General features: G+C 43.7%; 1 protein-coding gene across 1 annotated transcript in view; it reads left to right on the forward strand.

Moving 5' to 3' along the window:
• The window catches only part of GRIN2A (glutamate ionotropic receptor NMDA type subunit 2A), a 520,136-nt gene that overhangs the window by 399,008 nt on the left and 96,387 nt on the right, over positions 1-24,741 (forward strand). Inside the window, exon 4 of the mRNA XM_047839263.1 lies at positions 11,032-11,146. Coding sequence (XP_047695219.1) covers positions 11,032-11,146 — 115 coding nt within the window. The remainder of the gene's footprint in view (positions 1-11,031; positions 11,147-24,741) is intronic.

Below are 24,741 nucleotides of genomic sequence, written 5' to 3' on the forward strand. Positions count from 1 at the left end.
TCACCCCTGTCTTGGGTTTGGTGTTAAGGGGGAGAAACATGGTCCTGGCTTGAAGATTAATGTGCTGCTTTTTGAATCAAGTCAATAATTGTTGAGCACGCTGTGCCCGATAGCATGATGCTAGACAAACATGAACGACTGAAGCCAAGTCCTTATCTTTGCTTCTGTTGAGAGCAAATGTGTGAATGTGAAATTCTTAGGGAACAGTCAGGGACTATGGATTGCTAAGGGCTTATAATGTGAGGTGTGGATTAAAATGAGCTAAGAAAAGGAAAGATTATCAGGAAAGGCCACATGGGAGAAATGGAGCTTGATACTCAGCTTTGTGCACACCCCCGCCCCACCAAAAAAAAATATTGGGTTTGGGTTGAAGTTAGTGGGGAGGGAAGACACTTTGAGTGAGAGGGATCTTGCTCTCCCTCTCGCTCTCCTTCTCTTCCTCGAGAGGAAGAGAGTGAGAGGGAGAGCGAGAGGGAGCAGAGAGAGAGAGAGAGACAGACAGACAGACAGACAGAGATAGTAAGAGATGGGGGTAGGACCAAATATGTTGTGTGCTGGGAGGGGGAGCCAGGAGCGAGGATCAAGTAGTGCTGAGCTAGGAAGGAAACGGAGGAATTTGTAGGACCATGCCCACTTTTTTTCAGAGAAGGTTAACTGAGGTGCAGAGAGGCTAATCGGGAACTGGTACCATTTAATTCAAAGTCTGTGGACTCTACTTTGGTTCACATAGTGCCTATAGCACTGAAACCAGCCAGGATTAATTTTGTTTTCAAGCAACAGAAAGCCCAAAACCTAAAAGTCACTTAAACATGAGAAGCATTGAATTTGTCCCTCCTGTAAACAAAATCCAAGCTTTGTCCAAGGCTTCATCATGATGTTCCATGATGTCAGGGACCCGGCCTCCTCTGCCTCTGGCTTTATCATCCTTAGCCGGTGGCTTCCACCTCACAGTCCAAACTGGCAGCAAGTGCTCCTGCCATCATGTCTGTATCCCAGCCATCAGGAAGGAGGAAGGAGTAAAGAAGGGTTCATCCCCTCCTTTATATGATACGTTACCTGTTATAAATATTATGCCTTCTCCCCTGCTTTTGGCCAGAACATAGCCATGGGCATGCCTGGCTACAGGGAAGGCTGGAAAATGTATACTTTATTATAGAAGGCTATGTGCACAGCTAAAAATGGGGGTATTGATGACTAAGGTGGGAGAGGAGAGAGGATACTGAAGAACAACCAGAAGTGTCTGACACCCTGTGAGGCCTGTGGCACCATCGTAAAATTCTCCAAGCCTCTGTACTTTCTCCATGAAAGGAGAAAATCCACACTTAGTTGTTTGGGTAAAATTTCAGGCATATGGAAATTATCTGGTACAACATTTAACACGTATTAGGTGCTAAATATGTTTTTGTCCCTTTTTTTAAAAAGCGGTTGTTATTACTCACATGTCCAAGGAGATGGGACAAGATCGTTGGCCTCCTGATTTGAAGGTCGGGGCCTTTGTATGCAGTGGCACGGAGGGACAGGTTCTTAATTGTTTTCTGGTTTGTTAGTTTAATTGACTGATAGAAGCAGTAGGATTTTTTTTTCCAATAATAATTTCTCAGGAAGTGCAGTGTGTTTGTGATTCGAGCAGAGGTGGGTGTCCTAGAAACCCACTGGCCTGCCCCTCCCCCCGAACTTCCTCCTGTGCCTTTGGGTTACCTCATCGGATCCCTCGGGATCCACCGAGCACGCGTGGGCACCCACTAGACAGATAGATAGAGGAGGGTCATTGTCAGAAGGCGAGAAAATATGATGAGACCTTTCTTTCCCTCAGTAAGTGGGTGATTAGCATCTCCTTTATGCTGGGAACCATTGCCCATTCTAGAATGGGGTGCAGCAGAGAATGGGCAACAAATGGCCTGCACCTGTGGGGCTCATGTTCCCGGATGGGGCTATCCAGACATTCTTGGATGAAATCGCACGTTGAATTGATTCACATCAAGTCATTTTGCATATTGTGTTGGTGGGAGTGGGGTCAGGGGTGCTGAGGAGGCACCTGCCATGCACATCTGCCTGTTCGAGATCCTGAAGACCTGTGCTGCATAGACACAGGTGATCGAGTGAGCTCCTGGAAACTGCTTGCCACCTTACCTGGTTTTGTGGGGTCTCTTGGAATAGAAGCTCATTAGGTGAAATGGCTCCATGAGCCCTGGTGCCAGCCAGTTCCAAATGGTTAGGTGATGCAGAGTCACTAGAAGTTAATGGTGATACGTTTGGTGCTCCGTGGGTGGTGTTATAAAATGCGATCCAGCATTTCTAAAACTTCCAGATCCCCCATCAGGTTCCTGAGAGAACCACTCATATAAGGAACAAGAACACATGTGAGATCCTGAGAACCACGTTATTCGTGGACACTCAAGCTTCTGACGACTCCTGACAAAGTACAATTAGGGCATGTCTCTTAGAGCCTACTGGACATGTCCTGCTCCCCACGTAAGCCTTGGCCAAGTGGTTCGGCTCTGCTGTCTGGCAATGGAGCCAGGGGGACGGTCATATTCACAGAGAAAGCTTCTGCCTGACTTACGTACTACAAGTCTTAGACTTGGAGGTTGCGTTACAAAAGGCAGCATGTGGGGCATTGTCCCCCAAAACCACCGTCAGCTCAGATGTGCTCACCAAATGGAGACAGGAAGTCCAGGAGGCATGAAGGGGAGGATGGCAGCCCTTTGTGCATGATAGCCTGGTCCAGGGGTCCCACGGGCTCCGAGCAATCAGACCAGCGCCTCTCTTTCCCTGGGGTGAGGGACTGAGGCAGCACATCACCTCCCTTGAGGGACTGGGATTAGTAGCCAAAACAGTCCTCCAGCATCTAAAAGATTAAAGCCCCTTAATCTCAAATGTTCGGAGGAGAAAAGATACTTCTGTGAAGCCGAGATGCTGGCTGCCATTGCACACCCCTCACTGACCTCGTTATGGTCCATCAAAGTTCATCCCCGCAGTTACACAGTGGCGTGGCTGTTACAACCCGATTTCTACGGAAGGGGAAACAGAAGCTCTGAGAATGTAGGATGCTTTCCTGGGTTTGGAAGCAACAGCAAGACCTCGTAGCCCCGGCCGAGCAGTTGCAAACTCAGCAGTTGCCTCACAGACTCGTCTCTGTGAGGCTGTCGCATGGAAAATAAGCACTGACCGAACAAGGTGCCGGAGGCCTATGTCTGCTCGTTTATTCCACAAATATTTTTAAGCTTGTACTGGAACACACACTGTTGTCGGTGTTTTAGAAGCATGGTGATGAAGCCAGACAAAGATTCCCTGCCTTAATGGAGCTTACCCTCTCCTGTGGCAATTTTTGAAACTACAGTATTGCTGGGCGCCTGGGTGGCTCCCATCGGTTAAGCGTCCAACTTGTGGTTTCGGCTCAGGTCATGATCTCATGGTTCGTGGGATCAAGCACCACGTGGGGCTCCAATACTGAGTGTGGAGCCTGCTTGGGATTCTTTCCCTCTCCCTCTGCCCCTCTTCCCTACCTATTCTCTCTCTGTAAATAAATGCACATTAAATATATAAATATATGTGTACATATATACATATGTGTATATGTATATATGTATATATAATTGCTCAGCCAAGGCAACTGACATTATTATTTTGTAATCAGCCACAAGAGAATTTGAGTTTAAAGAGTAAATACTTCCCTGTGCTCGCTTGGGCAGCACATATACTAAATACTTACCTCTTTTTTTTTTTTTTTAACCCAGTAGTTTTTTTGGTTTTTTTTTTTTTTCCTTCTTTATGCTGTCGTTCCTGAGCCCGTTTGGGATGCTGCCGGCCTAGAATATGGAAATCTGTGTGTTGGAGTGATTACATTTCTGTCCTGACATTTAAGTCGTAGCCCTGAGGTCGTGCCTTTTGGTAATTGTTGAGGGGAAATGGGAGGGCACCGATGAGCCTGTGAAATTGAGCACCAGCACAACTGGAGGCTTGCTGGAAAGAAGCAGGGCACACTGCATGCTGGGAAGGGCTGGCGTGCGGGGTGAAAGCGCTATGCGTGGGGCGTAAAGAAGGAAGAGTTTGGTGGCCATCAGGGAGTAGTTAATAGAAGATGAGGGGGCGCTCAGACACGCATCAGAGTTGAGGGGATTTCCGGCCGCCAGGAGAATGCTGCCAAGAGCAAAAAACGTTTTCAAGAATCGAGTGTCTTGAGGAGGTTGAAGAAAACAGAGACTCTGTTTTCAGAAACATGTAAATTACATGGCAGACGGAGAAGGGTGATACTCAAAGCAGTTCGAGGAGGCATTGAAGGCAGAGTGTGATTGGGGGTGGAGGGGGGGGGGGGGGAGGAACTAAAGCCCCAGGGGAATGTGGGAAATGGCAAAGCAGATGGAAAATTAACCAAAAATTGAGAAACACTAAATGGGTTATGGTGGCATTTGTGAGACAGTAAGAGAATTAGAGTCTGAAGGCAAATAGTGAATAATAAATATGTCTAGGGAACATTTCAAATAATCAGATTTGGGAAGTTAAAGGAGACTTAGGACTGTACAGGCAAAAAAGAGAAAATAGAAATCAGAGGGAATGAGACATTTTAAGCGATAGTGCAAGGAGCTTCTGCAGCCTGTGTATGGGTAGCTTTTGACGGGAGAACAGAGGGACCCTGGAAGTGAGTGCATTGAGTGGCCACCATAAGCATGGCCTTAAAAAGACCATTGCATTTGGAGTGGGGGTGTTAGAAAATGTGACGGGGTGGAAAACTAGTAAAAAAAATGCATAGGAAATGTCTGTAAATATTAGCTACTATTTATTAGGTGATAGCTCTAAACCAGGCATAGTAAACCCGGAACAGTATCTTAAGGGCACCATCCCTAATGCTACCCCTAAACCCGGGAGTTAGGTAACTGTTAGCTCAAACCACATGCAGCTGTCTTGGCTAGTTCGTGCAGTGTAACCTGATCCATTTTTTACAAAGAAAGAAATGAAGGCTCAGAGAATTTTAAATACACTGCCGAAAGTGACACAGCCGGGAACACAAAGCCAGGCTTGGATTCCTGTTCTGTTTTCCACAACAGAGAAATAGCAATTCGTCCACATATTTATTCAGCATCGGCTTTGTACCAGGCACTCTGTTTGGCCCTGGAAATGCGATACTAAAGGCCTTCATGATGCTCACCATCTATTGGTTAAAAAATACCCCAAGACCAAAGACAGTCTAGAGCAGCTGTCTGGTAGAATGTAAGCCTCATGGAATCTTATGTTTTCTAGCAGCACATTAAACAAGGAAAAAGAAGCAGATGAAATTAATTTTAAGAATCTGTTTTATTTCACCCAAGCTGTCTAAAATATTTCGATATGAAATCAACGTAAGGTTATTCATGAGATATTTTACATGACTTTTTTAATACAGATTCTCCAAACCTTCTGTGTATTATGTCCTTAGGGCTCACCTCTATTCAGACTACTTCAGGTGCTCAATAGCCACCTGTACTTGGTGGCTGTTACAGTAAACAGTTCAGGTCTAGAGAGAACTTGAAATTCAGGCCTAGTTTCGTTGCAGTCATAATACAGGAAAAATGGCCCTCTCTGTTTTTCAGCGTTATTTCTGATCTCTTCATATCACCCATTCATAGGGCACACAATGCAAGCAGTAGACAAGTGATGATCTGGACTTGAGCTTCATACACCTAAGTAGATACTAAAGGAAACTTGATCGTATGGATGTCACACAATTCACATTTTTTCTAGTTTAATGTTGTGTATGTCACTGACAACGAAAACCCCAACTAGTTGGCTTTACCATCAGTCGTTGATAATAACACACAAGTGGACCCTCGGGAGACCCCTGGAGCCTCCACCCTGCTCAATTTTGCCAGCATGCTTTCCTGTATTTATTGCTCCTGATGGAAATGTTGAAGATGTAATTTGAAGCTTAGCAGCTGCCAGAATTTCTAATATTTTATCTGATCACCGAAAGTTTATAATCCATTTTAGAGAGATAAACAAAACAATGATAAGATTTTGCTGTTTAATACAAGTACCCAGCAGGTGTTAATGGGGACCAAGCAATGGGGTGTGTAATGGCATTTCCCTAGGTAAAGGATTTTGCTCTGGAGCTGGTTTAAATGGGAAGAAAGCCTGAGAAAATATGGATTCTCCTTCCTAGAAATTGGATGGGGGAATTGAAGGTAATAGGTGTTTGCATCCTGCTGACTTCATAATGAAATTACCGTTTAACAAAAAATTTTGGTAGAGGTTCCCCCCACCCCAACCACACACACACAAGGGATTGAAGACTGTTAATAAAATTTAAAAAAAGGAAAAACTAAAGAACCTATATTAACATTGAGTATACAGACTCATTGGTCCAGAATATTAAATCTTAAAGGAACACAGAAAATTAGGGAGTGTGAGAGCATCCGTATAGTTGTTTCCATATAACCTGAAGAAGAGCCATCACATCTAAATAATCACCCTGCTCATTCCCTCTGATCTCACTACAAGAGGGGAGAAGAGGAATGGGTGGAAGAAATAATGATGGGGAATCAAAGAGGAGGGAGGCTTAAGTAAACTCAGCTGGCAAATCAAAAGAAGATATGGATACTCCGTGGTACATGCCAGCTCCGTGGATAAAACAGCAACTGTGGTGTTCAGTCATGATATGTAATGCTGTGAGTGGCCCTCCCCGGCCTCATGTCTATGTCAGAGCCAAAGCATTTGCTCTCTGGTCTGCCTTTTCCAAAAAGATAACAAACTGGATATTTCTAAACCTCTTGATAATTGACTGAAATTTTCAGTTCATCCACATTTGGGCCATTAGATAGATCCATCCTGAGCTCTTTCCATCCCAAAGGGATGGACAAATTGAAACCTGGCTTGGTAGCTAATTTGATTCAACAACAACAGTGATAATAAATAAAAGACCTTAGTGAATTGGCTGGCCTAACCCTAAGTTTTGGGTAGCAAATACAGAGTGACTTGGCAACTGATTTCATACTAGCTCTTACTCACCAGTGGTCTTTGTCTGCAATATTTATATTGAAATTCCATGAACAGTGTTCCATCCTGTGTCATGGTTCTATGCTGTTGGCTTTATGGCTTCCTCCATGCAGCGCATCACCACCCCTCTCCCCTGGCCATTCACCTAGCCAGCCCTTATTATCCCTTCCTGACACAATCCAAACGTTTCCACTTTGTTTCCTGATTCCAACTCTGCCATCAGAGCAGAGCCATTCTATTCCTTACGCTCTTCACCAGCCTACTTAATACAAATCTCTAATTTCATACTTACTGTCTTTATTCCAATTATTTATTGCAGGAATGTATTTGTTTACTTTTGTATCATTTTTCCTATCACATCTCTTGGCACAGGTCATGACACATAGTAGGTACTTAAAGATGTCTATAGGTTGGATGGGTGGGTGGGTGAATGGATCAATACATGGATAGATGGATGGATGGATGGATGGATGGATGGATGGACAGATGGATGGACGGACAGATGGATGAATGGGTGGGTGCGTGGGTGGATGGATGGATGGATAGATAGATACACGGGTGGGTAGGTGGGTGGATGGATGGATGGATATATGCATGGGTAGGTGTATTGACAGAATGATGGATAGATGGATGGATACAAGGATGGATGGACTGACAGATGCATGGATGGAAGGATGGATAGATGCATGGATGGGTGGATTGACGGATGGATGGATGGATGGATGGATGGATGGATGGATGGACAGATGATACAAGGATGGATGGACTGATGGACGGACGGACGGATGGATGGATGGATAGATTCATGGATGGGTGGATTGACAGAATGACGGATGGATGGACAGATGGACGATAAAAGGATGGATGGATGAAAGGATGAATGGATTGATAGATGGATAGATGCATGGATGGGTGTATTGACAGATGGATGGATGGACAGACAGATGAATGGATAAATGGATGGATGGATAGATGCATGGATGGGTAGATTTACAGAATAATGGATGGACGGATGGACAGATGATATAAGGATGGATGGACTGATGGACGGACAGATAGATGAATGGATTGAGGGATGGATGGATAGATGCATGGATGGGCAGATTGACAGAATGATGGATGGATGGATGGATGGATGGATGGATGGATACAAGGATGGATGGACTGATGGACGGATGAATGGATGGATGGATGGATTGATGGACAGACGATGGATGGATGGATGTATACACGGATGGATGACACTTGTGGTGATGATCTGTCAACATACTCAACCACCAAATATGAACTCCAATGCTACAATGGGCCACGGCTAAAATTAATCATGGGGAACAAAAGCAAAAGTCAAATTGGAAAAATACAGAGTAATTTAGGTCCCCCTAGTTAGTGAGAGGTTTTTAGACATAAACAAAAATGTTGGAGTTGTCCTTCAATGCGGGGAAGCATTTTTACTTCTTCTCTTGGCAGGAAATCCGACTGCATGACTGCTTTACTTAAAACATTTCATGGATCTCCATGGTCTTCTGAACAACATCCAAACCCTTTAGGGTGGTATTCAAAGTCGTTTACGATCTGGCTTCAGGGATTCTCTTCAGACAAATCCCACTGCCCCTCAGCTTACTAAGCTATTCCCTGCTTTCCCTAGCATGTGTCACTGCCTTTGCTGACTCTTCTTTACTCAGGGTGATTCTTTGGCTCAGAACTCTTTTCTCCCACCTCTTCTTAACCATTTTACTCTCCTAGATTCCCCAGGAAGTGCCATCTGTATCCCTTAGGTTGAGTGAGGGGCCTTCCTCGGCATTCTTACATCTCCCACTCACTGTGCATTTGTGCATGAGTGGTGTTCTACGTGCTGTCATTGTTTATGTGCCTGTGTCACTGAGTGGTAAAGATACCTGTAGGAGGGCGGACAGCCACTGCGGTTTTTATTCCTGTATCTAGAAGACTCCCCGTAGGGTCTGACATATAATAGACATTCAGTAAATAGTTGTTGAATCAACAAAATACCTATGAGGAAATGATCACAGATACCTCGCATGCACACCAAATAGAGTGATTACTCTTTGCTCCTTCTAGAATCGCAGTGCTTTATTTTTCTGTTTTTTAACAAACACTATTTGCAAGAAACTTGGAGAACAAAAAGACACACACACACAAATAAAAGGTACCTGTAATCCCTCTGTGCATAGACAAACCCTATTTTTATTCTCTTCTGTTTAACATTAAATAGTGAGCATTTTCTCTTCACCCTTAACTTGTCATCAAAACACGATTTAGAAAAAGAAAAAACAAATAGTTCATTGAATGGATACACAATATTTGCTTTTTTGCCTTTTCCCCAGTTTCTTCACCTTGTCCTTGGAGACCTGATTCTCCCTCCACACAACACAGTCTCCACTATGGCTGCCCAGGGGCAGACATGTGACCAGTTAGGACAGTCCCTGGTTTTAGGATTTTTTTCATAGTCTATTTCTCCTCCTTAATATTTTACTTCTTCAACTGCTTTTGGTGTTAAGGGAATGTGAAGCAAGAAAATGCCATGGCCTTGAGATAGCCTGTCTGTCTGGGATCTCTGAATATTTCAACCCACCATACTACATTAACTGAGTATCTGCCAGGTGGTATGTTCCCATGCAAGTCTGACAGCTTCACCTTTTTCTTAAGCTGCAAGGAGAAGTGGAATCCCGGGGACCCTCCCACCCGAATCATGGGAGTTGACCTCTGCCTCCCTCCCTCCCTGTCTGCATCCACCTTGCCTACAGGCAAGGTGGCTTTGAGGGGTGCTGAAGATAAGAGTATCATAAGGAAGACAGATGTTGTGCAATGAAAACACCTAGGCTAAGGGTTGACCATACGGATGTTATATAAGGCGGATGGTGAGGCGAGGCGTTGTCCTTGATGCCTCTCTCTCCCCCAACCTCCACATCACTAAACACCTGCTAAATATTCTCCACTTGGTCCTATTTGTGGCAGCTGGTATTTCTCCTTCTCCTCCCTTTCTTTTGGGGCCACAGCAGTTCCCAGGCCAACATCCTCTCTGACCTGGATAATAAGCACAGTGTAACCAACCCCCTATGTCCCTTCCAACTCATTCTGTACACAACATTCAAGTCATATTATACAAGAAAAGTCCGATTGTACCACCTCCTTGATTAAAACCTTCAGTATCTTCCTACTGTTTTAAAACAAAAACAAGAGCCTTTAACATGGCCTGAAAAGTCTTGCTATATCTCACCAATTCATCTTCTCAGCCATACCACATCCCACATTCTTCTGTCTCTCTCTCTCTGCTTTGGTCTCGCTGGTTTGCAGTCAATCCCTCATCTGTACCAGTACAGGGCCTTTGCACGTGCTGCTGCCCTTTGCCTGGAATATGCTTATGTCCTTTTTTTTTTTAACCTAGTTAATACTGACTCCTTATAGCCTTGCCTGACCCCTGTTTCACTTCCACATGGCACACTCACCTCTCTACTATATCACTTGTCATAGATCTGTAATTAATTAATGCCTGTCCTGTCCTTTAGACTATAAGCTTCATGGGGAGAGGGATCCTATCTGTTTCCTTACTTATCTTCATCCAAGTGGCTGCATCCTGGCCTGTAGCAAATATCTAATAAGTATTAGTAGAATGAGTAATGAACAGATGGGATACTATTTCTTGGAAGCTGTATACCATGTGGTTTATGAGCAAGCAGCTTCCTTTAGGGAAGCTTATTAAAACATAATAGAACATGCTTTCAGACCCTCCTGTACTATCATTTGAACAGAAGTCTATGGGCATGGCAGGATGGAAGGGTCCATCCCATGTGCTAAGTACAATTACTAATGCCTAAACAGGATTGGGGATTCTGAGAGTGATTACAGGTTCGTGGAAATGAGTGCCTGGCCAATTAGCAGTGCCCACGCGGGTACTAATACTTCCTTGGATAGAGGCCACCTGTCGTGCATGGTGATGGCCACATAAGTCTTCACTTTCTGAGTGTTACGTTGATGGTGGCATCCGCTCATCTGACCTCTTGAATTCTTCCCTAAAAACATGTCTTTCTCTCTTCCTCTCTCTAGATTTATGGTCAACGTGACATGGGATGGCAAAGACTTGTCCTTCACTGAGGAAGGCTATCAGGTGCACCCCAGGCTGGTGGTGATTGTGCTGAACAAGGACAGAGAATGGGAAAAGGTGAGCATCCTTCGGCATGCCGCGTATAGGGGAAGGACGAAAGCAGGGGCCACAGAGGGCCTCGGCTTACTCCTTTTCCTCACATGTTTTCTGCTGAGCGGCTCCAGATCCCATCCCACGACCAGGACCAGATGTTTCTTGGAACAAGGCAGACCAAATATCATAAGGTGCAGGCGGAATGCTTTTCCTGGGTAAACTGTGGTGATCGTGTGCTGTTCTGTGTGTCAGCTTCTCACATCTCATTAGGAAGGGTCCTTGAAGGACTTAGGATAAATAATGTAAAGACTAAAGTTTGGTTCATGTTGGTACAATAGTACACGTTTGCTACAGAGCAGTGATCACACGAGTCTGCCTAAACCCCATATGATGTACCATAATTACACATTTTGCCATATGGAGGAACCCCTGTATTTTCATCTCTGTAGTCTTTTACTTTAAATCAACCCATTTCCGAAACTTAAGCATGTCACTTCTACAAATCACAGGTTGATTATATTTCTTGTAAAGCACATTTTATAGAACATGTATATTAACTATTAAAAAATGAAAAACACCACTGCAGGGGAAAAAAATCATCACACGTCTTACCCAATGCCGTGTCCTGAGTCAGAGAGGGGAGATGTCATAGGATTTACAGATGACGCCATGAGAACGATGACAGTATCTGTCCCACTTTCCCACTCTCCCACCAAGTTCCAAGTCAGTGGCCATACTATCACATAAAGAGCAGAATAAAAGAGATCAAAAGGAAGCCTGTGTCTTTATCTTGTCTTTTTTGACAAGCAAGGCATGGCTTCTAAATTGCTTCAGCAGCTTGAGATTTCTTTTCACTTTGCACATCAGATGGGCTTGAGAGATCCTAGGGGTAGGAAGATGCAGGATGTGGTGAGGAACCGTCCTATAATTAACTAGCATCAGAAAAAAGTTCTGTGCAAACAGATGCATTGACTCTGGACGATCAATGATGCATTCCTAGAAGGGAAGATGAAGAGAAAGCTTTGGAAGATTTTGCCTGCTACACCCCACAGCTACAAAAGAAACTTTTCTTCAAGTGCACTTAGGGAACTCACCAAAGTAGACTGTGTTCTCAAGCATAAAACAAGTCTCGATATATCTAAAAGGATTGAAATAATGCAGAATGCTTTCTTTGACCACACAGTGTTAAAACAAAAGTTAATAATAAAAGTATATCTACAGGATCACCAGATGTTTGGAAATTAGGTCCAGCCTGTGAATAGCCCACGGGTCAAAGAAAAAAAGACATAAGAAAATATTTTGAATGAAATGACCTTGAAAAACACAGCCTGTCAAAATTTGAAGAATAAAATTGAAGATGTGCTAAGGGGGAAATTTATAGCTGTGACAGCTTATAAATAGAAAAAATAAGGGAAGTGTAAAGTCAGTGATTGAAGCTTCTACATTAAGAAGCTAGGAAAAGAGCAAAGGGAACCCAAATGAAGTAGAAGGAAGAAAACAATAAATATAAGAGTAAAAATCAAAGTCAAATACAAATATAGAGAAAAATCAACAAAGCCAAAAGCTAGTTCTTTGAAAAGGTTAATGAAACTCGTAATTTCTAGCAAGAGTGATCACACAAAAGATAGAAAACACAAATACTAATAATCAGTACTAAAAATGTAAGAGGGAATATTAACACAGACATTATAGATCCTGTAGACATTAAAACGATCAAAAAATTGGGAATAATGTATGCCAACAAATTCCACAATGTAGATAAAATGGGCAAAGTTTTTTTGGAAAAAAAAAAAAACAAACACCCACCAATTTCCAAAACTGACATAAAAAGAAATAGACTGTCTGAATTCCCTAAGTTTCTAAGCTCTAAACTTGCTAAGAAATTGAACTCATAACTAAAATCTTTCCCATTTCAAAAACAAGAAAACTCCTGACCTAGATGGCTTCACTGTGAATTCCATGAGACATTTTAAAAAGAAATGACACCACTCTATGTAATGTTTCAATATAGTAGTAATCAGAACCCAGCAATATATTAAAAAAGAATAATATATCATGGATAAAGGATGTTTATCTTATGAACTGGTTTAATGTTCAAAAAAATCAGTCTAACTTACCATGTTAATATAATAAAGGAATAAATTGCATGGTCTTCTCAACAGATGCCAAAAAAGCATTTGATGAAATCTAATATACCCATTCATGGTAAAGAGGGGGATTTCTCAATCTGTTAAAGGTTATCTATGAAAGCCCTATAAGTAACATTTTGCATAGTGATAAAGTGATGAAAATAGATCTATAAACATACATTCAAGTGATTTGTGATGAATAATTATGACAGTGAGGGAAAAGAAAGTCCTTTTAATAAATGTTGCTAGATCAACCAGATATCCATATAGAAAAAAAAATACCTTAACCCATAGTTCACATCATACATAAAAATTACTTAACATAAATTTCCAACTTAAATGTAAGTTAAAACTGTCAAGTTCCCAGAAGAAAATTTAGGAAGGTATTGCTGTGATCTGAGAAAGTAGAATGCAAAAGGCATTAAGCCTATAGTAAAAATAATAAACTGGACTCCACCAAAATTGAAAAATTTTTAAATTTTGCTCATGTACCAACACGGTTAGAAAATGAAAAGGCAAGCCACAGACTGGGAAAGGAATATTAACTATGGTTTTATTCATATACATACACACACACACACACACACACACACACACACATATACACACAAAGAACTCCTATGAATCAATAATAAAAAAAAAACACAGAAGTGTGAAATTAAGTTAGACACTTCACAAAAGATATTACTCAAATGGTCAGTAAGTAAATGAAAACATGCTTAACATTGTCGATCATCAGAGACATGCAAACTAAGACCAGAATGATATTTCACTTCACACCCGCTGAATGGCTAAAATGAAAGACTGACAATACCAAGTGTTGACAAGGATATGGAGCAACTGAATCTCTTAAATATGGCTGATCACAATGCAAAATTGCAATCACTGTGGGAAAGTGTTTGCCAGTTTCTTACAAAACTAAACATATGCAAACCTTACAACCTAGTAATTCCACTCCTAGGTATTTACTGTAAATAAATATAAGCATATACCCCCAAAGTAATATTTGTATAAGAATGTTCATTGCAACTTGATTTCTTCATAATAGAACATCAGAAGGAATGCCAATGTGCAGCAACAAGAATGGATAAATAAATTATGGTATATTCACAAAATGGAATGCTACTCATTAATAAGGAATGAACTGGTAATACTTACAACATGCATGAATTGCTAAGCATTATGTTGAACAAAAGAAGGCAGACACAGAGAAATATACTATATAATCCCATCTATGTAAAGTTCAATAAGAGGCAAAACCAGTCTATGGGGTTAGAAACAGGAATGGTGGTTGCTTTTGTGGAGGAGGGGCATAGGGAGCTTTCTCAAGTTACGGCATTGTTCTCTATCTTGACATTTGTCAAAGTGCATCAGACTTTTACCCAGGATCTGTTTATTTCCTTGCATGTTGTTGTACCTTAATTAACAACAATTTTTGAAACCCTTCATATTGAGATTCCCAGCACAACTAACTACCAGTGTTGCCTAAGTTTTTGTATTTAACCCCCGGAAACAAATACTAATTATATCAACAATAGCCATTGTTTATTGAACACCTGCTCTATTTCTCCTGTAGGAGGTAACCCAAGCACCAAATCTCCCCCCTCCCTCCCTCCTTCCCTCCTTTCTTCCTTCCTTCCTGCCTTCCTTCCTTCCTTCCTTCCTTCCTTCCTTCCTTCTACAAATACTTATTTAGTGCCTACTACGTGCCAGGCACTATTCTTGATACTTGGAATTTATCAGTGAACAAGACAGACAAAAAAACAACTTCTGTACTCATGGAACTTAGATTCTAGTCTGCATGTGGAGGAGGGTGGGGTGGGAGTCTGTGTACTTTTGTGAGGTTTTAGGAAAGAATTGAATTCTAGTTAACTGGCACCTGGTATACCCTGTGGCCCACATCTCCATCATTGAGCTGGGCTCAGTGCATCTGGGACATAGGACATGCCTTTTTATTTTTTTTTTCAACCTGTAATGTTTTCCTGGACCCACTCCTTATATCTATCCTTCAAGTTCTGGGTTTTCTTTCCTCTTACAAATGCAAAGCCAACATGCAAATTGCCTTCTTCTTATTCTTAATAGGAGGTAGGGAACGTGGGCCTTTCTGCCTTATGGTGTTGTGTTTTGGGGTTCTTTTTCAACAGTTTGAAGTTACACAACCTGAGGATCCCTTGTGGAGCTGTGAAATCCATCTCCTTGCTTGGATCTCACCTGTCCTGGGTCCGACTTGGCTCACCCCTGTGAATTTTCAGTGCTGCCCGTGGATCCGGCTCATTTGCCAGAGAGCCTGTGTACAGGGAGGCCACTGCAGCCCAGGTGATAACATTGCATAAAAGAAAGCTGCCCTTGATGTGCTGTTTCCAGACGCAGAAAGTGCCCTTTTAATATTTTGTGTGTTCTCCTTCCAATTCCTGTTGAAATACAACAATTTCTCAAAAAGGCAGCTCGGGGAATTACTGCCGAATGGAGCTTAGACTGTACAACTGCTTCCTGTGGTTGGTCTGTTCTCTCGGCACTCAGGGGATCCAGTGCTTCAGAAAAAACTCCTTGTGCTTCTGTCTTGAAGAAAGAGGAAGCCAGTGTAGCAGCTAAGTACCAGTCATGTCATCCTTAAACCTGCCCCCCAGCAGGAGACACAGTACAGCAGGTCGTCAGAGGGGACAGGCTGCCGAAGGAGGGAGCTGTTATTCTGGGGCTCGGAGGCGTCTTCTTTTTGTCTCTGAGGTCACCCAGTGGCATCACGGGAGCAACCACATGTAAGGAGGGTGTCTTGGAAATCGTGACAAGCCGTTGGAGGGGCATTTGCTCTCTGCGGGGCCTTTGTGTGTGGCTGGAGGGCATTATTCCAGTGCCATGCACAGTGCCCACCTGTGTTCAGCAGACCTAGAACTCGGTGCTAAGCAGGCTTTCTTCTTGCCAGTCAGGACTTCCATGCTCCTTGCCTCTCCTTTTCTGCAGTGGTTTTGCTCTTCCTTGGAACTTGGTGGGTCCAAGGCTTCCCAGAGATATTTGAAAACAGTGCCATAGATACAAGGCAATTGACACCCCAGTGCCCACTACGGGCCAACTCTGTGGCCACCATTCCATCAGGCACCGGGGCCATTCCAAGGATGAGTAAGAAACCATCCCCCTCCTCAGGTAGCTCATAACCAAGCCTTCACTGGGGTGAGAAGGGTGAACTTGACTTGGCCAGTTGGGGTAGTTTTCAAGAAGTTAGGGGCTTTGGAGCTGGGCTTGAGTATAGACTGCATTTCTCCAAGTGGAATCATTTTCTTCTTAACTACTTGAAAGCAATGCTTTGGGAATAATTGTATTTACCATTTTGGGTTATACTAGCTTTAAAATGAACATATACATCGGAGTGCCTGGGTGGTTTAGTCAGTTAAGCATCTGACTTCAGCTCAGGTCACGGTCTCATGGTTCATGGGTTCTAGCCCCGCATTGGGCTCTGTGCTGACAGCTCAGAGCCTGGAGCCTGCTTCAGGATTCTGTCTCCCTCTCTCTCTGCCCCTCCCTGCTCATTCTCTGTCTCTCTGTCTCTGTCTCTGTCTCTCTCTCTCTCAAGAATAAACATTTAAAATTTTTGTTTTAATTTTAAATTAATGTATATATGTATATGTGCACACACAAATATACACATATGTACAGACTAGCTTTACAATGGAGATAGATTTAGAAAGAGAGACAGAAAGGGAGAGAGAGAGATTCCAAGAAAGATTTTGAAGGCAGTTTGGAATTTTTGACCTCAAGCAGGAATAGGACAAAACCCATACCTGTTGAAGTAAAAGAACCCTCTTGTTTTCCAGAGAAGCACTAATTAAGGATGATAGTAATGCTCCAGAAGACATGAGAGGCACATATCGTGTCTTCCCAAACCCAGAGTCCCACTCTGGTGCTCTGAAGCACCCTCCTTCCCTTCCTTCTCTCCAGACTGCTTGCGTTCTCATTGGTGTCCTCGGCACCAGCTGCCTTCCACATAGGATGACTCCCAGATTGCGCACTGCAGCTCAGACCTCCCGATCTCTAGACTTGCTTGCAGAATACCCCCAGGTGGAGAGCTCCCAGGCCTCCAGCTTCCATCATGTAGTACCTGGCAGAGGGTGTTGGGACCTGAAACAGGTCACTAACCTGAATTTCTGTTTGGGAGGCAGAGCTAAGAATGCCTCCTTGAGATGAGCTGTTGAAAAAACTAAATGGGATCATGCATGTAAGATTCTCACCCTAGTTCTTGGTACAGGGTAGTCTTTTCCTTTTAATTTCTTTTTTGTTTTTGTGTATTTGAGAGAGAGAGCATGCTTAGCACCAAGCCCAACATGGGACTCGATCCCAACACCCTGAGATCATGACCTGAGCCAAAATCAAGAGTCAACGCTCAACTGACTGAGCCACTCAAGACATGATGTAGCATGTCAGTGTGTCCTCAGACTTAGGGAGGCTTTCATCAACGGTGGTGATGGCCAAACAATTGCCTGTCACATGCACTTGTGACAAGATGTCATTTCCAATTATGGAATGATCCAGCCCTCTCCCTTCTAGATCACTGTATTTTATTACTCCTCCCCACTTTCCCACCTTGCTTAGCCCAGAATGACCCCATGAGTCTCAGGAACTCTTGAGAATGTGCAGAAGATTTCTAGTGTGTGTTTTTGTCTGATATCAAGAATCTCTGAAAAAACTCGTTCTGCTGAAAGATTGGAGTATTTATGCAAGCATTGTGTTTGGCCTCTGCAGACACATATCCCAATGATCATGTGACGGAAGTCATGGAGGAAAATTATAATCGAGAGGCCACCAGTAAGTGACAATCAATAGAGCAATTGTGTGCGTTGCTGAAGTGCACCATTTGCACATTCCACGAGCCGTCACAAGCACGTTTTGACTTCCACAATGTGCCCGCTTCACTTAGAAAACAATGGCAGCCCAATTGATGAAGCCATGTGCTCTGGCTGTGACTAGCCCTGAGAGAATGAAGTTGGTTTTCAAGTTTTCACTTGTCTTTTGACCATTCTATGTCTGGTGCTCAATAGCCAAGACTCAGTCAATATTAGTAAAATGGAAGGGTTCCTGGGTGGCTCAGTTGGTCAAGCATCTGACTCTTGATTTCAGCTCAGGTCATGACCTCCTGGATTATGAGTTCGAGCCCCATATCACGCTCTGTGCTGATTCTCTGTCTCCCTCTGCCCCTCCCCTGCTTGCTCTCTCTCTCTCTCTCTCTCTCTCTCTCTCAAAATAAATAAAATAAACATTAAAATCTTTTTAAAATACCTGTAGAATGGTTTTGAGAATGGATGGAAAAATTGGTTTTCAAGAATTTCATCCCATGTAGAACATCTTTTAGTGTTGGCCATTCAAGTGTAGTTCTTGGGGCAACTTGTATCACAGTCATCATGGGAACGAGGTAAAGGTCTTATCCCTACCTCAAACCTGTGGAATGATCATTTCTGGTTCTGCTTTTTTATCAGCTCTTCTCAGGATTCTCATGCCCGCTAAGGATGTAGAGTGCTGCTTTAGGGCATAGATTTACTGTTTATGACAGTGAAGAAATGGTTTCGTCCATGTCGTCCTGGTTGTCAGGACTTTTTGCATCTTAGTCTCTGTGCCTCTTTCTTCCTCTGGAATATAATGCATAGTAGCAATGTTTAAGAGGAATGGTAATGAGGGAAAAGGAAGCAAGGAAATTGGTGTCTTGTTGCCCCTCGAGTCATCTCTGGTGAATGAGACCGTACCGATCGATGCCCAGTGAAATGTTGTTTATGGGTGTAGATCACTTCCTGCCTCTGGTGTGTCCTCCATTTGTATTGTTACTGAATGATTTATTTTTCTGCTAAATCTGTCTCCCATAAGCAGACATGGTTGGATTGGGGGTCTATAACCCTTATTTATCCACACACGTATTCTATCAGACAACATTTCCTGAGCACCTACCGTGTGCAAGTCATTGTTGAGGGTTGCAGAAACATGTAGACCAGCCTTCAATATACTAAAGAGTCTAACAGGGCACTCAGAGAGGCTCATAAATGCAAGATGGTGTGATACGTGCCACAAAAGATGTTCTGATAAAACCCTACCGTATTTAGAGAAGATACACGTTATGTTGTAGGCAGAAGGATCAAAGGCATCTCGGTCAGAGGACTTCCCACTTGAACAAGGTGTCACAGAACAGGTATGATCCGGACTTGTGAGTATGTGCGGGAAAGCCATTCCAGGTGCAAGGAACATCGTAAGGTGAAGCCCGGAATCAAGGAGTTCAGTGTGTTTGAAACATAGCTGTGTTGGCAGAATTCTAAAAATGGCCCCCAGTGCCCCTCACCGCCCCCTCCCCCTAATCCTCTCCCCTCGGAGGGTGTGTGGATATGATGAGATAGACCTTCCACGATGCTTAGGTGAGGGAGCCAAAGGGGTTGTCAGCTGACTTTGAGTAAATCAAGAGGAAGATTATCAGGGTGGACCTAAAGGTCATCTTGCGAACCCTTTAAAAGTAGCGATTTTTCTGCAGCAGCTAGCAGAAGGGGAGGCCAGACAGATTCAAGCGTGGGGAGGATTTAACTGCTAGGCTTGAGGACTGAGGGGCCACATGACAGGGCATGTGGGGGGCCACCTGGAGCTGAGTTTCATCCCTGGCCAACAGCCAGCAGGGACTCAAGGCTGTCGGCTACCAAGCTGAACGAGTTTGGAAGCTGGTTCTTCCCAGATCCCCCAGCCATGACCCCGGGCTGGCTGAGACCTTGATTTTGGCCTTGTGTGACCCCAAGCAGAGAACCCAGCTGAGCCCTGCTGGACTTTGGGCCTACGGAACTGTGAGGTGCCGTAAAAAGGGGTGCCATTTCAGGCAGTTGAATTTGGGGCAGTTGCTTACACAATAGAAAATGAATACGGATTGTTGCAAGGGAAATTATGGGAAAGAGGGACCGTGCTGGATTGTGAATTCTGGGCTACGGCACTTTATTCAGTGAAGAAGAAGAGAAAACAGAATAATGATGATAATAATAATAGCTAACATTTGTTTAGTATTGTTGAAGCACCATGTAAGGCGCTAAGCATTCAAATATATAAACTCATCTCATCCTGACACGAGGACTGTGTATCCTGTGTATCCATGTTACCTTCTCTTATAAATTAGACAGTGAGGCCCAGACAAATGCGACAATTATCTCAGGCTCACAGAGCTGGGAAGGTGCAAAACCAGGGTACTGACCCCATAGCCAGCTCGCTTACACATGCACTCTGCTGCTGCTTTAAAAATGGTGATTGGCATGGATCTTTGGGGAAATTTCTCAGGGGCTGTTTAAGTCGCTCGGGTTAGAGGGAGTATAGGCATGAACAGGGACAGTGGTAGTGCCACCTGAGAGGTACCTCAGAAGGGGATTGGAAGCACATGGAATTCACTGGATGATTTGCTGAGAGATTCATGACAGAGCAGAAGCATCAGATTTTTTTTTTTTTTTAATTTTTAGGCGTGGGTGTGTGCTTCGGCATTTCTGGATTGAGTACTTCCAGAGCAATCTGTCGTGCCCGTAAATGACATTGTTCGTCTTTCTTCTCTCCCTCCCCCACCCCCTTTCGCTTCCTCCCCACTCTTGCCTTTTTCCTCCGCAGTCTACATCTAAAGACGAAGGCCCCTTTGTAAAATGGGTTTGGTGGTATTGCTACCTTAGCAGAGTTGATGTGTGAAATTTAGCTTGTTTTCCTTACGTAATGATCATTAAGTTTTTCAAATGATGTGAGCCCTCGAGAGGGAAAGGTAAGGCATCACAAAAGATTTAAAATGATCATCTGACTTCCCTAGAGTCGTGCAGCATGGCTATTTTAAATACCTACACAGTACAATATGTTAGGTCACAGTAGGGAAAATATAGTAGGTCTCTAGCAAATTAACACCTCAAACTGAAATAAGTGATAACGTCTCCTTGTGTGTGTGTGTGTGTGTGTGTGTGTGTGTGTGTGTGTGTGTGTGTATCCTTCTGTCTTACCTTGTTTCTCTCTCTTTTTTCAAACCAACTCCAAAATGAACAGCGTTTAAACCAGTACTCTCTCCTGCAAGGCAACATTCTGCTAAAAGTTTTCTTGGTTTCAGAAATTAAAAAACAAACAAACAAACAATTCACAGACAAGATATCTCTGCGGGAGCATGCATTGATGGGAAAGTTAATAAGGATGATTGTTAATGATGATAGAGGTTGTGCTGATGTTGGTTGATGTGAGGGTCATGATTGTGGCAGATGCCATTCGTTGAGCTCCTGTCGTGTGATGCAGTTAAATGTTTTCAGTGCATTATCTCATTTAAATACCACAACGTTCTCTGCATTTTACCATATCTGAAAGGGATCTGGTAATAGTACCTCCATCATAGGTTGTTGAGAAAATTTAAATATATGTTGATCCAGTACTTAGAACACCGACTGGCACACAGTAGATGGTCAATAAATACCAGCTTCGGTTATAATTGGGGTTCCATGTCACAGGAGATAAACTGGAAGCCACACGGGATAAATGACCTGCCCAAGGGGTCGGTGAGAAAGGCAGAGTCGGAACCCAAGCAGGAGCTCTCTCAAGAGAGCCAGAGTCGACCATGATGTCATGTAGAGTATCTGTGTCTACGGAACTCCTAAACCCAACTTGATAAGGAAGCTATCTGAGGGCGAGGGGGGCATGAGTAAGCTGACAGATGGTATAAATGTAAGACAAAAGCTGTACCCTTGATAGCGTGCCATTGCCATCAATTATGAAAATGAGTGAATAGATTATTTAAATGATCTCAAATGAGTGAATTATTCAGAGAGCTTCTCAGTCAGAAATATTTCTAGCAACTCCTGAAGAGACAGATGAAAACCATTTTTATTCTCTGACAGGGTCATCAACTCATCTATGCATAGACGAAGGCAAGGCCCTGGGCTCCTCTGACAGAAGGGGGAAGAGAGGGAGAGAGGGAGAGAGGGAGAAGGAGAACAGCATGGTTCCAGCTCGACACTGCACAACGTAGGATGAGACTCCCATGCATCACACAGGACAGAGCTTTATTTTCTCTGTTCCCTGGGCTGCCAGATTCTTTCAGAGTACCACGGTGGTCTCTGAATGGAGAGGAGCTAATGAGACAGGATCTGGCTTTAACTAGAGATGGTAATGCTTTATCTGTCTAGTATATTAGTGTTCCAAGTGAGCTCTCATTTGGGGAACAGATATGATATTTCTAAAGCATATTTCCAAATCTGAACATGAATAGACTAGGAGACTGACTCCAGCGACCCTCTGAATATAACGCACATAATCATAAGCGTTGCTGAGCACCTGTTCTATGCCAGACCTTACAATATCAGCTTTCGTATTCACAATTTAATTTTAGCTGCATGATAACCCTGTGAAGTGGGTGGCATTCTCTGATTTTGGAGTAGGGAATACTTGAAGATACTCAGTGACATTTTTCATCAATAGTGAGAAAAGATTCAAATTTGGGTCTTCTGAGCCTCCACGTCTGGTGCTCATTCCACCATTTTGTACAGTTTCTAGGGTGAAATTTTAGAAAGGGCCAAAAGATTCTTGTGGCTAGTATCTGCCTTGGAAGTTGAGTGGAGGGGAGAAAGGACGATACCTAGCCTTTACATTGGGGTAAGTGACTACTAACTACAAGTGTCTGATGCGATTGAACTGTTCATCCATCCATTTATCCACACGTCCATCTGTCCAGTCATCCAGGGTTCAGTCATGCAATAAACCCTCCGTCTGCCCATTGGCTCTCAACCCTTTGGCCAGCTGTCTTTCATCCATCCATGTGGGGCGTCATTCTTGAGCCCACCCACTCACCCTTACTGATCTGTTTGCCAGGTATTTACAGATTACCTAGCTGTGCCAAGTGTGTGGTAGGTATGGGTGAAGGAGAGATGAATCACACAATGTCCTTGCCCTCGCAAAGCTCACGGTCTAGAGGGAGACACAGAGAGATGAACTTGCAGTTGCAACATACTCATAGTAAGTTGAGTGCTAATAGTAGAAGCAAGCCTTGGGCACTGCAAGACATCTACCAAGCCCGGCTATTAGGAAAATGATAGACAAAGGCTTCCTGAAAGAGCTAACGTGTGTCCTGAGTCCTAAAGATCGGGGGCGAGTTATCCAAGGGATGTGGGTCATGTGACCCACTTTCTGAACTGAACCACAAACATTTGAGGCCCCTCCCATTTTTCTCATGTCACAGTTCATGTGGTGGGCAGCAGGTAGACTGCTTCCAAGTCCACCTACAACTACCAGACCTCAGCGGTATGTTGTCTGGACCTGCTCCTGTCTCTCTCCGCGCTGTCTCTGTCGGTCTCTCTTATTTCCCCGTGCACACGCTGTTGGTGCAGACAGGGATGACATTTGTCTGTTAGCAAAGAGACAGAACAGTGAAGTGCTCTACCCCAGCAATCTGCTTCTGGCTACAAGTGGCTGTGATGGGCTGCCTTCTGTAGGTGCGGAGTATGGCTTTCTCATCTGTGCTGTTGGCAGCAGAAGCTTCGCTCCCCACTTAGGCTGTTTGTCTCGCTGTTGGAGCCTGGGTGGGCCAGAGGGAGAGGCAGAGATAGAGAGGGATAGGATATTCCCCGTGGCGAGCTCTAAGCTCTGGAAGACTTACGGTGCTTTCAGACTCTGAAGACAAAGAAATTGGCTATCTGCACCTGGAGATAATTCCCCACGTTGTATAAAATATTAATGATAAAAAAAAATACTTCCTGTGTTCTGGCTAGAGCCTAGAGGCTTTGTATTGGTGACTTTGATTCTTTTTTTTTTTTTTAGTTTTTTTTAAATTTTTATTTATTTTTGAGAGAGAGAGAGAGAGAGAGATGGAGCGCAAGCTAGGGAGGGGCAGAGAGCAAGATGGAGACACAGAATCCAAAGCAGGCTCTAGGCGCTGAGCTGTCAGCACAGAGCCGGACATGGGACTTGAACCCACAAACTGTGAGATCATGACCCGAGCCGAAGTCGGACGCCCAACCGACTGAGCCACCCAGGTGTCCCTGATTGTTCTTTTAGCAGACATTCAACATGAGTACCATCAGCACCCCCTCTAGTTTATGTATAAAGAAACAGAGGCTCTGTGAGATATGGTGGCTTGCTCAAGGTTAGAGAGCAAGTAAGTGGCAACTTCTAGATTCCGGCTCGTGTCCGTCAGACACTAAAGTCCATTTTACTCTGATGGCACCATATGGTAGAGAAGGAGGTTCTTTGTGTATCGGTGGTGAAGGTTGGCCTTGGTTTAATTATGACAAGCTACCCTGGGAGACCCCCATCCCTGCATGGTTGACATGCTCCCAGTGTTTGCAGGAAAAGCTATTACAGGTACAAGGTTCCCTGCTGGACCAGGCGTCTTCCTGAGCTCCGCTCAGAGCGTCCCACTGAGCCACATGCAAATCTGCCACATAATCAGTCTCTTGCATCTTTGTGCGCAGGCAGTCAGCATCCCTCTGCAAACCTGAAGATGTAAATTGCCCCCGACTCCCGCAGTGTGCTGCTTGTTCATTT

The sequence above is a fragment of the Prionailurus viverrinus genome, chromosome E3 (assembly GCF_022837055.1).
Source record: "Prionailurus viverrinus isolate Anna chromosome E3, UM_Priviv_1.0, whole genome shotgun sequence".
In the NCBI taxonomy this organism is placed as follows: Eukaryota; Metazoa; Chordata; class Mammalia; order Carnivora; family Felidae; genus Prionailurus; species Prionailurus viverrinus.